The 14,480-nt window shown below is 42.0% G+C and overlaps 1 protein-coding gene across 1 annotated transcript; it reads left to right on the top strand.

Moving 5' to 3' along the window:
* Window positions 1-3,369: 3,369 nt before the first annotated feature.
* LOC129332847 (aquaporin-12-like) lies at window positions 3,370-9,595 on the top strand. The gene is made up of 3 exons (XM_054984133.1): window positions 3,370-3,976; window positions 5,096-5,212; window positions 8,430-9,595. The coding sequence occupies exons 1-3, from the start codon at window positions 3,370-3,372 to the stop codon at window positions 8,591-8,593; spliced, it is 888 nt and encodes a 295-aa protein (XP_054840108.1). The 3' UTR covers window positions 8,594-9,595.
* The last annotated feature ends 4,885 nt before the right edge of the window (window positions 9,596-14,480 follow it).

The raw sequence follows: 14,480 nt of genomic DNA on the forward strand, positions 1-14,480 counted from the left end.
TAATTTTTGTTCAGGAGCGCATAGATATATATCGTATTTATATTCCGCCCTCCCCGCAAGCAGGCTCAGGTAGGATGATTAACTTGGGAGCAAATGTGAGGCTGAATTATCATTTGTCTTCAAAGTTTTCCTGACAGTGAGAGCTGCTGTCATGTTTCTGTGCTATTGAACATTACTTTCAAGGCCAGTCTGTTTCTCAGTGGAAAAAGCAGATCTACACATTTCTAGCGACTCTCACCACTAGGAGTTGCCAACAAAAAATTCTGGTTGTGAAACTGGTTGTCTTCAGTGCTACATCCCCCCTCCCCCATAGCAGTCCCTGCATTTGGCTTTATTAGTGTGTTTGTTTGGGGTCAGTTCTGTAGTATCGGCTTCTCCTTATGTGGAGAGTTCCCTCTCTTCCAAACTAAGAGGTCTATAAATGGCTGCAGGGTTGGAGTAACTCAGTGAATCTTGAATCCATTATCCACCAAGTGTGCAATGTTATCATTCAAACACCTCAACCTACATGTTAAAAATTAAAGTCTGTTTACAAAAAAGCAGCACTTCAGCCAAGTCACTTCTATATAGGTATATATACAGATTTTAGGTATATGGTCAGTGAGATCCTTGTGCCTGATGGCTATCAGCCAATATTTTAATATTAGGTTTGATTCCAAATTGCTTTTGCCACTTTTTTTGAGGAGTTGGTGGAGAAATCTGGGATTTTACTTTCAGGGTGAGGTGAGCAGTATAAAATCTAGTATCTAGAAGCTGTTGCAAGTGGGGAGGAAGGCTTTCTAAAACCCCAAATCCCAAGTTCTGAATGTTTCACAAGATTCCTGTACTGTCTGGATGAACGTTGTTAAGAATTACTTTAGCCTAATTCGGCATTTCCCAAGCCACCAGTTGTTGCTAGTTTCAATCTTCAATGAGAAATGTATATTTTCCTGCTCTACCCCTGCTGAGCATGCCAGCTCTTATGTATACTTTGGTCTATGATACAGTACTCATGGAGGAGACAATGCCAGGAAACCTCTGAAGGAAGCGGGTAGCCCAGAGGAAAGGGATTTTGCACTGGGCCAAACTGGCCTGGGATCCTGGAGGTCTTTTGCCTTCCCTTCGGAATTTAGTAGGGGTTACTGTGGAAGGGGTTGGGGTAGCTATGAATTTCCTGCATTGTGCAGCGGGTTGGACTAGATGACACTTAGGATCTTTTCCAGTTCTTGTGTTTCTACGTGTACAGACTGCAAGTCTGAACAAAATAATCTCATAGGGCAAGTGCAAACTGCAGGCCACCAGTTGTCCACGTGAATTACAAAGCATATTTTCCTTCAGAGATGTATAGCAGTATCTTTGCAACCACTCCAGAGCTCTTGTTCTGTATATCTTCAAGTCTTAAAAATAAACTCTGTGTCTGAACAAATGGGAATTATTCTGTAGCTTGGGTAGTTAAGAATCTAGAAAACCAGTGCAAAGGAACTAGAGCTCCAATTGGAGGGGTGGCAGTAAAGGAAAAAATAAGGATAGAGGGGAAGTAATGCGAAGGGAGCCATTTTTTAAAAACAAGCACAGGTGGTAATGGGTCTCCAAACTTATCGCCCGTTCCCCCAGGGTTCAAATTTCCTTTTGAGTTAACTCCTTTTGGAGAGCTGTTGCATGTTACTTCATGCAAACTTTCTGGGCTCAGGCAGGGGTTTTGCTGGAGGGTTTCATCCATGTGGGACTTCTTCCCTTGTTGTCATTGCTCAGTCCTGACTGACATAAGGGAGGTGACTTGGCACAACGGAATTGGCCTCACTTTCCCTCGTAGCATTCCAGCATTTGTATCCTTTCTCCAAACTGAACTCTTAACATTTATTCAATCATAGGCAAGAGATGCCAACATTCCTGCTGAGAACACAGTATCTCATGCAACAGCTAGTAAACTGTAAATGCTGTCTACCCATTGGAGCCTATATATGTTTTCCCAAGCATATTAAACTTCTGTGCTGATTTTTGTTATGGTTTGGTCTCTGTAAGAAAAAAACCAATATTGGATGCAAGTGTCAGAATGCACAAATGGGGAGGTTCCTTAAGGTCCCCACTGCTAGTTTCCTTTTTCACTGGCCAAAAATAGGTACTCTGAGATCCTTAGAGCAGCAGGACACTGCATACAACTTTGTATGTCAATCTCTTCTCACTTGTGAAATTATTGATGTGTTGTGAGGAACAGACGGCATGGTTTTTTTAAAAAAAACATTGACATGCCTAGCATTTTGAGCTTAATGGTCACATGCAGCTCTTTATAGAACCAGCAGCAGCTAGGAAACCTGTGAGCCCTATTTCTGTGAGCATGCTTGACATTGATTTAGTTTGAAATCTATGCACTTTTTTAATGCAATTGCCAAATTGTTAGGTGAAATTTCTCATCTGAAGCTGTACCTAAAGAGCAAAGTAAAACCATTACCTATTTCAAACATATAGAGGAGTTTGTTTACTCTGATAACTCTAGGATTTAAAAGTTCTAGCAGCTCATCCTGGTCCCCTCCATCCTAATTTGTGGTTGGGAAGAATGAGAAGATACTAACTATACATTTATCTCCATTAAGGTCCAAGCAATTCCCTTTATCAACTGGGAGCCCCAGGAGGAGGAACAAGCAGAAACTTGTTTCCTGTCTTCAATTGAATTATGCTGGACTTGACATTTTAGAAACACTAGCATTCATAGGGGCAAACGTTGCTCTTCCCTTCTTCCTAGGCCTAGTTGTTGATCAATTTGATATAAAGGAAAACCTGAAGGTACCTAAAGTGGAAACTAAGTACCATCTTTGTGAGATAAGCAAAAATGGAAATTGAAACTGAAGGCCAAAAGTACAACTGAATAAACCTCCTGGTCATGTACAACTTCCTGTATATGCTTGATGACCTAGCCAGTACGCGTGACAGTAAATAGGCAAGAGGATTATATAATCCTTATTGGTAAACATTAACTGTGGGCAAGAGCAAGGATTTCAACTGCTAAGTGGCCTGTATTCCTGTAGGCATTTGTGAGATTGAAGTATAAAATTACTTGCTAGTTTCAAGTGTCTAGCTGAAGTGATTTGAAAAGGCACAAAACTGGTGATAACACAGGACAGAGTCAAGATAACATTCTTACACGAGCTGATCTGGATGTGATAAGGGAATAATTTTTTGTCTAAGCCAATTCATGGTGTTAAATGTGTTAGTTTTCCCAGAGATGGCCATGACTCTTACTGAGTAGGTGCCTGTCATCATGTGCCACGTTTACTTAAAACCACATTACTGTTGATGAATAGCAAGCTAATAAGTCTTAACCCAGCCCTCTTTCAAGCAACTTGAGTTTATTATATTGCAGTACAATTCCCATTGCCAGAGTTGACAGCCAGCATGGCTGGTCTGAATATCTCAATTGCCTTTTTTGCCTCTGTAGTAGCCCTTTGTGAGGTGACCAGATGGATCTCCAAAAGAATTTTTCCCTCTATGGTATATTTATGTCTTGCTAGAGAACTGGCCAGTTCGTTCCAGATGTGTGCTTGCTGCCTTGAACTGAAGATGTTGGTGATGATTGGTCCCTGGGGCGGTGGCTTTGGCCCAGATGTGAGCCTGACTCTCCTCTTCCTTATATTCTTGGTTCATGGAGCCTCGTTTGATGGAGCTTCTGCTAATCCTACTCTCTCACTCCAGGAATTTCTTGTGTTGAATTCTTCCTTTGTGGTGACGGTTGTCAAACTTTTGGCCCAGTTCATGGGGATGGGAGCAGCTTGGGCTGTTACCAAGCAATATTGGTCATGGGAATTAACAGATTTCCACATGATCCAGAACTTAATAGCCCAAGACTGCAGTTCCTCTCTCAGCACATCTGTCTCCCAGGGCATCTTTGTGGAAGCCACATGTTCATTCTTTTTCCAGCTAGTGGTTCTCAGGTTCCAGGCTAGCTATCCCATGTACAGAATTCCTATCACAGCACTTGCTGTTACCATCCTGGCCTATACAGGTAGGCTACCATATACACTTTTTGTTACATGTTTTGATATTTAATTAGCTCAAGTTGTGCTAATTTTTGTATTGATGGCTTCTGGTTGCCTTGTAAACATGGGTCATTACTACTGGAGCATCTTGTTCCTATATCACCATTATGCAAACTGTTGTTGGATACTGTAACAACTGGTGAAACCCCGTAGTCCTGTGCCTCTGCTCTAGGGACAGTACAAAAGGTGGGACTGGTGATAGGCTAGTGCTTGACATAAATGGAGATGTAGTTCAGGAGGACAGAAGCTTGAAGGCAAGACCCTCAAAGAACTGAGGAGCACTGCAGGATTTATGTCTTCTCATTGCATTGGATCTGATTGGGACTTCAATAGTTCTAGACTAAGGAGGGAGGGAATATGAACACCTGTTCCTCTGTGCTGAGGATGTATGTGCTAAACAGTGCAAGATATTTTGTCGCCTGGTAAAATATGTTGCTGCCCTCCCACTTTCCCTTAAGGCATAGGCTCTTGCAGCATTTGGGTCTAGGATATCTTTCCAAGCTGCCCTGCCCTGAGTCTATGTTTAAATTCTGGTTACCGGCCTTGGTACCCATCATCTCTCTCCCCTTACATATCCAGCCTTCACAGGGTTAATTTCTCATGTTCTCAGTAAGTCCCTTCTGATGCCATTTCAGGCCCTTTTGTCCAACCACCTTATAGCTGATTAATGCTATAATATATCTGGTTGTAGGACAGCAATGGTCTCCATTATAACCTTGTTTTAGAGGGAACTTCAATGGTTGGCTCCCTATTCCCCAACCAAGCAGGTACTCAAAATAAACTTGCTGAGTGGCAACTTGTGGGTGACAGCCACCAACTTTTACACCTGCAGGCTAGGCAGCTCCCAGATACTGTAAGCTGGTAGTTCACTGTAAGCTGGTAGATACTGTAAGCTTGTAGTTCAAAGCTCAGTACTTTAGGCAGTAATTCCAGAACATTCCACTGTGCTGGTTTTAATGTAAACATTTAATTTAAACAATTTAAACTCCTGTATGTTTAATTAATCTTATCCTGGTACATGGTCATGCAAACTAATTTGAGAAGAAAAGAGACTGATTAAGTTGTTTGCTTTTCTCCTCCCACAGCTGCGCCTTTCACAGGAGCCTTTTTCAACCCTGCCCTGGCCTCAGCTGTGACCTTCCTCTGCTCTGGGAATAGTTTACTGGAGTACATGCAGGTATATTGGCTGGGACCCCTCACAGGTAAGCCAGCTGCTAAAACACTAGAAATGGAAGCCTTTTGCAGGTATGACCTTACTGGGCTATAGAACATCATGTGGGGACCCACAAGGACTTGTGGAGGGTATCTCATTTTCCCCTCCCCACCATGTCCTCTTTCCATTCCTAGCCCTCTCCCCCATTTTTGTGCTTCTAGGAGCTTCTATCCACCTTCTTCTTGTGCTTCTAGGAGCTTCTTCTATCCACCACCCCATCTTCACTCCTGTCTTCCCCCCTTCTGCCATCCCCCTCGGTAGCCTCTCCTTTATGGCCGTGTTAGGATTGCCAACCTCCAGGTGGTGGTGACAGATCTGGAATTGCAACTGGTCTCCAGGTGGACATTGATCAGTTCCCCTGGAGAAAATGGCTGCTTTGGAGGGTGGACTCTACAGTATCATGCCCTGCTGAGACCCTCCCCTCCTAAACCCCACCTTCCCCATGCTCCATCCTCAAAATCTCCAAGAATTTCACAATCCAGAGTCTGCAGCCCTAGGGCACTGGCTGAGCCAGGCCCAGTTGCATGGTGGAGAACCTGCAAGGATTTGTGGGAGGTACTTCACTTTCCACTGTATTCCCTTCCCCACACTATTTCCTCTTTTCCTTCTCCTGACAGCCTCTATATCCTTACCTTTCCCTATGTCCTTCTCTCTTTCACACCCACTAAAAATTTACCTTTTCTCTGACCCCCATCATCACTTATATTTCTTAATTTACTTCATTTATATACTGCCTTTCTTCACAATGGGGACCCAAAGCAGTTTACATCATTCTGTTTGCATCCAATTTTCCTCACAACAACCCTGAGATGTAGATTAGACTGAGAGTGTGTAACTGGATCAGTCACCCAGTGAGCTTCCACAGCAGAGTGGTGATTCAAACCTGGGTCTCCCAAATTCTACTGTGAAACTCTAATTACTACACTACACTAGCTTTTGTGGTAGAGGGGCTACTTTTGAACAGCAGCAAGCAGCCAGGCCTGGGTGAGTCATGCAAGTCATGTAGTATCAAGTCGCTCAGTGGTTGCTTCTGGGCCTGTCTCCAATGAGTCCTTCAACAGCCAAAATAACCCTGGAAAAGGCCTTGCTTCCTCCCCTCTGCCTTTTCCTAACAGAAACCAAACCTGGGATATTGGCTGAACTGCTGTGGTTTTCTATTAACAGCTATTGAAAACATCTGGTTTTTAAACCCCTCAATGTATTTTTTTTTTAGATTTCATATTTTTCTGCAAACCCAGCGCATTTTTAGGTGTGTTGGAAGATCTATTTTGTCTGTTTATGGCTCCAGTTTCCAGATTTAAGTATGCTCATATCAGGGCCATTAAGCTATTAGTATATAAGATACTTCTGTGGCAGGGGCAAGGAGAGAAGGACTGATACTAATACTGTTCCTAGGTTATTTTGATGGATTAGAATTTACCTCCAAAGGCTCAAGGCATATCAAGGGAATTAAAAATCAAATTTGAATCATGGATTGCCCGTCCCCTGCTGGAAGTGGGGGAATCCCCCGTCCCCACCCTCCACCCCCCACTCCCACTTATCTGGCTGGTGGGGGAGGAATGCGTCTCCCTGGGGCTTGATCCTGGGCACGCTGCGCGCTCCCACAGGCCTGGGCCAGTCTGATCTGCCCCAAATCGGGCCACTGTGGAGCATGGGAGTGCTCCTGCGCTCCACAGTGGCCCAATTCGAGCCTGAATCAGGCCAGATCACCACAGTGGCCCAATCCAGCCGATTCAGAGCTCTCATAATCCTCAGCAGCCTGATTCAGGAATGAATCGAGCTGGATTCAGGCCAGATTGGGCTGCTGCAAAGTGGGGCAGCGCTCCCACGCTCCACAGCAGCCTGATTTGGGCCAAATTGGCTCAAATCCAGCCTGATTCGGACCCAATCTGGCTTGATTCGGCCCCCTGCAGAGCATGGGAGTGCTCCCAAGGGTGGCAGATGTCACTTCCCAAACATCACTTCATTGCATGGGCTAGGAGCGTGCGTGCGAGGAAGGAGGAGGGAAGGTAAGTGCTGGGTCCCCCACCTCCCGCTAGAAGGACAAGCAGACCTGGCAACCCTAGAATCGTCCCATTAAAACATTGACCTTCCTGAAGTGGGTCATATAGCTGGACTTGAAGTGAGTCACATCAGCAATTCCATCTGCATCTTTTCTTTTTTTAAAAAAAAGGGAGAGAAAGATGTGGGGTCTGGGAAGGGGGAATGGGAGGAAAGACTACCCAAACAAGGCAGTGTGGAAGCACTTGCTCTTAACAAAACAGTAGTTAGCCAGTAAGCAGCAAATGGATCAAGATATTTCAGTTTCTCAATTAAAAATTCCATACAAGTTTCTGTTTTACAAGAGGAAGCCTTTTGAAAGAGACAGAACAAATGGTTTTTTTTAAAAAAAGTGATCCACACTGTGGTTGATATCTGTTTTTGAAGTTCTAAACAATTAGATTTTTTTTAAAAAAGCTTAAATTAAAATCTTATCCTCTCCAAAAGCCACTAGTCTCCTTTTGAAAAGATACTTTGGCCTTGGGAACAAGTACCCATTTCAAACATATATTGAGGGTTTTTCTAGTAGTTGTTGGGCAGCCATTGTTATTAATGTGCCAAAAAACCCTGTAGACTGTAATATAAAATTTGAAAATTGAACAGAACGTGAGAGACCTAAGCTGTTCATTCCCTGCCCCAACTCCCTTTCAGAGAAGTTCTGACGTGATGTCAACAGTATCAGATTGGTTTTCTTGAGCTGTCCTTGCTTATCTTGATTTCAAGATCCTTTCCAGATTGATTCCTAGAACAAAAGCAGACTAAAATATTTTTAGAAAATGGCACTGAGTAAAAAGACTTATTGAAAAGACTTATTTTCCTTTTTTAATTCTTTGGAGGGTGTTATATAATGTGTGTATGTGTCTGCGTTATCCTCATCTGAGGCTAGGTTGACTATAATGAAAGTGCTCCGGCATAGAAGACTTTCCACAGATATCTGCCAATCTGATAGGTTTTATTAGCTTGTTCTTGCAATGAACTGATTAAATTTTGATCACACCTTCTTTGCTGACTAGCCTTCTTTGTTTAGATTAGCCAGAAGAAAGAGGATGCATTTACTAATTAAGAACTCCTGAACAAATTTAATCTCCCCAACCAAAGGTACTGAAGGATGACTGAAATGAAGTACAATGATAGTAATTCAATTGTCCTTCTTGACTTTCTTCCAGGGATGTTGATTGCGCTCTTTGTGTACCAAGGAAACATCCCACGACTCTTTCAAAGAAACCTGATCTACAATCAAAAGAACAAATATAGAACACCCAAGGGAAAAGTAATTCCTGTGTCAGGCACCCAAAGGAGACAGGCAAAAACAGAGAAGACCAGCTGTTAAGGATCAACAGAAAGAAAAGGCTGAAAGAGATGGGCAAGGGTGTCCTTTCATTCAGTACTTCTTTGCATGATAACTTAAAAATAACAACAACATTCAATTTATATACTGCCCTTCAGGACAACTTAACGCCCACTCAGAGCAGTTTACAAAGTATGTTGTTATCCCCACAAAAATCACTCTGTGAGGTGGGAAGAACTAAGAGAGCTGTGACTGACCCAAGGTCGCCCGGTTGGCTTCAAGGGGAGGAGTGGGGAATCAAACTTGGTTCTCCAGATTAGAGTCTTGCCGATCTTAACCAGTACACCACTACACCAAACTGGCTCAAAAAGGGATGTTTAGCATTATGAGAATTTCTGAGGTCAGTTATGGTGGACTTGCACTGGAAAGAAAAAAGGGAGACTCCAGTCAAAGGTGGTTATATTGCATTGTGCAGGGCTGGGCGTATTCTGTGAAAGGCTAAAGAAATTCTAAAGATGGGACACTCTGAGTATACCATACATTCAGTCCTTCTTCCCAGTTTTTGGGATATGTATCATATTCTATTGTTCTTGTGAGAGTTTTCTGTAACACTCTCTGTTGTCCTCAGCTACAGAAAGTTAGCTGTCTATAAGTTCTGTGGTAATGGCTATAAGCGATGTGCAGGTCTAGAATGGATGTTTTAATAAAATATTGATGCCTTATCATTCATTTGATTTTCTGTGGAAATAGAAACTTCATGGGAAAACTGTAATAGGTCTTCCTTGCACTCATTTCCTTGACAAAGGTCCTTTTTATTTTGCACTCTTCTCCATATTATGAACTGAACTGGAGACTCCCTAGTTGTTCACTGCAAGCCCTGTGGTTATGAGGTGGCTCTGGAACTAGTGTAATGTCAGTATGTTCAGTGTGCTGTCTCTCTGTACCTATCAAGCTTGGGGTATTTAGGGACTACTCCAAGATGTTTTGAAGACCAAACATACCAAATGGTGACTTCTGCCTCCCCACAGTAAATATATTGCCCACTTGACATCTGCCTCTGAAGATTTAATTAAATAATTGAAAATTTGCTGCCTCTTAACAATGCTTCAGATCTGTTCCTTGAAACTTCATGACTTGTTTTACTTAACATAGTCTGCAGAATTTTATCCAAGCAAGGCAAATAAACACCAGCTTAGGGTCTGTTACTGACCTGTCCGCTTGACATCTGCTGCTAAATGGGAATGGCCACTGCATACAAATACAGCAGGGACAAATCATACGGTACAGGTGTACCACTGTCAAGGGAAAAGTTGCATTTTGTCAAATGCAGGTACCTCAAAGGCACAGGAGCCCTCTTAGGCTCTAGAGATGGCTAATCCTACCCTCTCAGCAGTCCTTTGCTAATGAGGCAATTTTGAGGATTTATTTATTTATATATTTGTACGCGGCTTTTCTCACCAATGGGTTCCCAAAGCAGCTTACAGCATTGTTCTTCCTTCCTCCAAGATGAAGAAACTGTTAAGGCAGTGGCCATGGCAGTTATCATTTGGGGCAGGGAGTTTTCCTCATCAATATAAATACAGTTGGCACTATTAAACAATGAAACTGCAGTGATTTGCAATAGGTATAGATTAGCTATTGCACCACAACCGGTTGAGTCTTCCAGATTTCTTTTTCTTTTTGACCAGGCAATGTAGTCCCTCTGAAAGTATTCTTAATCCTCATGGTATTCTGAAAAGATGGTGGAGGAATACAAGGTTCTAATTGCTATTATGTACATGAAAGCTCATCATCACCCCTTGAGCAACCATCTTTCCAGAAAAGCTTTACATGTTATCTAGCCTGCATAGTCCCTGGCTCATATGCTTTGAGAACATTATGCCTATAGTAGGTTGACTAGGTACATGCTGGCTGTGTAATGAGGATGTGCTGCTGGTAGCATTTCCTTATGTTATGGGAACCATCTCTTTGTCTTACTATTCCTATACAGCTCAGTCGCAACTTTCTGATGTTCATCTCTGCTCCACTTTGTTGCTGCTGCTTCATTTTAGTAGATGGAGCCTTATTTGGTGAAATGGCAGAAACTTGGTTCAGGTCTCTTGCAATCAGGTTGGCAATAGTTACTATTGCAATAGGTTGGCAATAATATTTATTGATTTTTAAAACTTTTAAATATAATGCATTCTGTTACTGACATGCCAATTGAAAAAGAAAACTATTATACAATAAAGAACAGTGAAGCGCAATACAAATTTAAACATATTAATAAACATAGTTCAAGACATAATGAGCTAGATCAACTCTTAAGTACCTCTGGAATATTTCCAGAATGGCTATGTCTTACCTAAGGTGCAATCCTAAAGATGATTTCCTGGGAGTAAGCTCCAATGAATAACATGGAACTTCTGAGTGGACTGCTTAGGGTTTTTGAAAAGCCAACAAAGATATAATCACTCCTACTTTGCAATATAAACATTGCCCTGGAGTGTCCTTAAAGTTCTCTGTAATGTGTGGGGCATTGAACAGCTCTCTCAAAATGTGACAACTGTTACATGAGAGCCAGTTTGGTGTAGTGGTTAAGAGTGCGGGACTCTAATCTGCAGAATTGGGTTTGATTCCCTATTCCTCCATTTGAAGCCAGCTGGGTGACCTTGGGTTAGTCACAGCTTCTAGGAGCACTCTCAGCCCCACCCACCTCACAGGGTGTTTGTTGTGGGGATAATAATGACATACTTTGTAAACCGCTTTGAGTGGGCGTTAAGTCCTGAAGGGCGGTATATAAATAGGTTGTTGTTGTTATATTGATAAAACCTAAAGAACTTTGGATGATTAGCTCATAGTACAATGATATATGAGCAGGAAGTAGGGTTGGCAATAAAGTTCTAGAGAGAAAAAAAGATCTAACAGAGAGGCAATGGGCAGCTGAAGCTTTTCGTGGCATGAAGGTAAATAACATCAAAACATTGCATTAAGCCTCTATTAAAGGTACAGTCACAGGACATTTTTCTCCTGGCTGTTGGAAACCCACCCTAGTGGGAAGCTGTAGATAGCTTCTGAAGAAGCAAGCTCAAGCAATGACTAGAACAGTAGCAAAATGAACTGGGCATAAATTAACACAGCTGATAACTTGTAGAGGAAGAAAGAAATTGGAGGCATTTTAGCACTTAGGACAAAAAAGTATCTTGTACCAGGAAGTTGGATGTTTTGTTCTAGGGTTAATGTAGACGTTATGATTGAGGAAGATGAGCAGCACTAGCTTTTTTCAGCATAAACATGTAGTGATGGGAGTTGTTCATTGACAAATCCAACTGTGTGCTTTTGTTACCTGAGAAGACAAATATATTTCATAGTGTTTATGTTAGAGGTGCAGGCTAGCTGCATTTTACTGATATTTGTTTTGTTTCTTTATAAGATTTTTACTCCATTTTTCTGTCCTTACAGGGCTACCAAAGTGACTAACAAAATGAAAATATACAAATTAAAATCTCACTTTAAAAACTATTAAAACAAATGTATAAATGTATCATGAAAACAACTTAAAAGCAGAATTTAAAAATAAATATGAAGGTTAAAAACAAAACCATTAGGGACATAGGTGGGATTGCTGAGGGAATGCAAATGAAGCAAAAATGTCACCAAGCACTGGTGAAAGAATACAACAGAAGGGGACAGGTGCATACTCCTGGGGAGAGAGTTCTAGAGTTTTGGTGCCACTACTGAGAAGGTCCTCTCCTGGACTGCCACCTATCTAAGGGGGGGGGGCAAACTTCAAGTATGGCCTAGAGGTCTCCTGGAATTATAACATCTCCAGCCGGCATAGATCTGTTCCCTGGGAGAAAATGGCTGCTTTGGAGGGTGGACTCATGGCAGTAAACTTGGCTAAGGTCCCTCTGCTCTCCTAACCCCACTTTCCCCCAGAGTCTACCCCCAAATCTCCAGGAATTTCCCAACCTGAAGCTAGCAACCCTGCATCCACCTAATCTTGGAAATCAGGGCTCCGAAGATGACTGCAGTGGTTGAGTAGGTTCATAAGGGAGTAGGTGGCCCTTCAGTTATGTTGGTTCCAAACCATATAGGGATTTAAATGTCAGCCACCAGCACCTTGAATTGTGCCCATAAACAAATTAGGAGCCAGTGTCCTTGAGCCAAGACTGGGTTACTGCAATCCCATGTACAGCGCATTGCAGTAATCTAATCTACATGTAACCAGGCCATGTGCCATAGTGGCTAGAACTTTCCTGCCACAATTGTCATCACTGTATGTTTCATATCAAAAACAGTTGTTTTAAGCAATGTGTTGTGTGAGACCAAACTTGCTCTGAATAATTATGTACACCAGCTTGGAAGGACAATGGATAATACATACAAAGTAGTAACTCAGAACTGTATCAACTGGTCTGAATAATTCACTTTACAGTGGAGAAAGCACAAATTTCTCTGTAAACACTGATGAAAGTGAACTTTCTTTAACTAATTAAAGGGGAATGTTCTTCCCTCAACCAACCAAATGTATTTATTGCAAATGAGAGACTCAACTAGGGTTGAGCACAAAGGCTATACTCATGCACATCTTGTTTTGGAAGTAAGTGCCATTGATCTCAATCTTACTTCTGAGTTAACATGTATAGGACAAAGTTGGCATGTCCCTGGAAATCCACAGTTAACTTTGGGCCAAACTACAAGTGACAAATGACATAGGTTAGACACTTGTCAGCTTCCCTCAAGTTTTGATGGGAAATGTAGGCAGCTTGGCAAAATGTTGGACAAGTGACAGTTGAAAAGTCCATTGGGCAGCAGTCGGAGAGCCAAGCTGCAAGACCAGGATGCCTACATTTCCCATCAAAACTTGAGGGAAGCTGACAAGTGTCCAACCTGTGTCATTCGTCACTTGTAGCTTGGCCCTCTGTCCTATAAAAACCAATGGGCTTTAAAAGTATGTAACAGTGGCCGTCTGTCTATTCTGTTGCAAAAAATGACCTTGCAGTCACATTGAAACTGTCCAAAATGGTTCTGCCACACCAAATGGGAAAGGAGTTACCATGACAGCATTGCTCACTCAGGCACCTTTCACATTTGCATGGCCCTTCTCCATTATTGTTACAAGGTTGAATAAACTTCCAATACAAGAGACAACCTTCCAGCTTTGTTTCTGTCAGCAATTGGCTACAATATAATGTGGATTCTCCTCCACAGAGGAGTGTACATGAAAAATGATACTAATGCCAAATCTACTTTATTTAGCAGGAAGGACCCTCACGCATAGGCAAACAGGAATGTGCTGTGTTTTGCATAATAAGAAAACTTTCTCTGTGTGGGTGTCTGTAAAAAAAACTGCTCTGGACTTGACCTTAGTTATTTTTAACTTCACAGGTTTAAAAAGACTGGTAAGAGAGTATGGGCTCAGCACAAGACACTTTTGTAGAGGCAATTCTTCTTGTGTGAAGCCGTCCTTCCTATGTAGAAGGATGTAGGAGAATCCTGGAACAAACTCCCAAAGCCCCAGTCCAGTGGGTTTTAGGGTATTATATTAACAAAAATAAATTAAATCAGCATCTAGATCAGAGAATAAAGATATATAAAATATGCTTAGAGCTAGCTGGAGGTAGGTATCTTTTTGTTGATTAACGTATTGGACTTCCAATGATTACCTACCTCTTATATTTTTCTTTTGCCTTTTCTCTGAGGAGTTCAGGGTTGTATTGTATTATTGTCTTCACAATAATCTTATTTATTTTACTGCATTTATACCCCACTTCCCCCTCAATGGGGCTCCACAATGACTTCCAATATTCTCCCCTGCTCCATTTTATTTATTTATTTTAATGTTATCCTCAGCAAAATCCTGTGAGGTGGATTAGGCTGAAGATGTATGAGGGCCCGTAGTCACCCAGAAAAATCCCACAGTAGAATGGAGACCTGAACCCAGGTC

Source organism: Eublepharis macularius, chromosome 6 (assembly GCF_028583425.1).
Source record: "Eublepharis macularius isolate TG4126 chromosome 6, MPM_Emac_v1.0, whole genome shotgun sequence".
Taxonomy (NCBI): domain Eukaryota; kingdom Metazoa; phylum Chordata; class Lepidosauria; order Squamata; family Eublepharidae; genus Eublepharis; species Eublepharis macularius.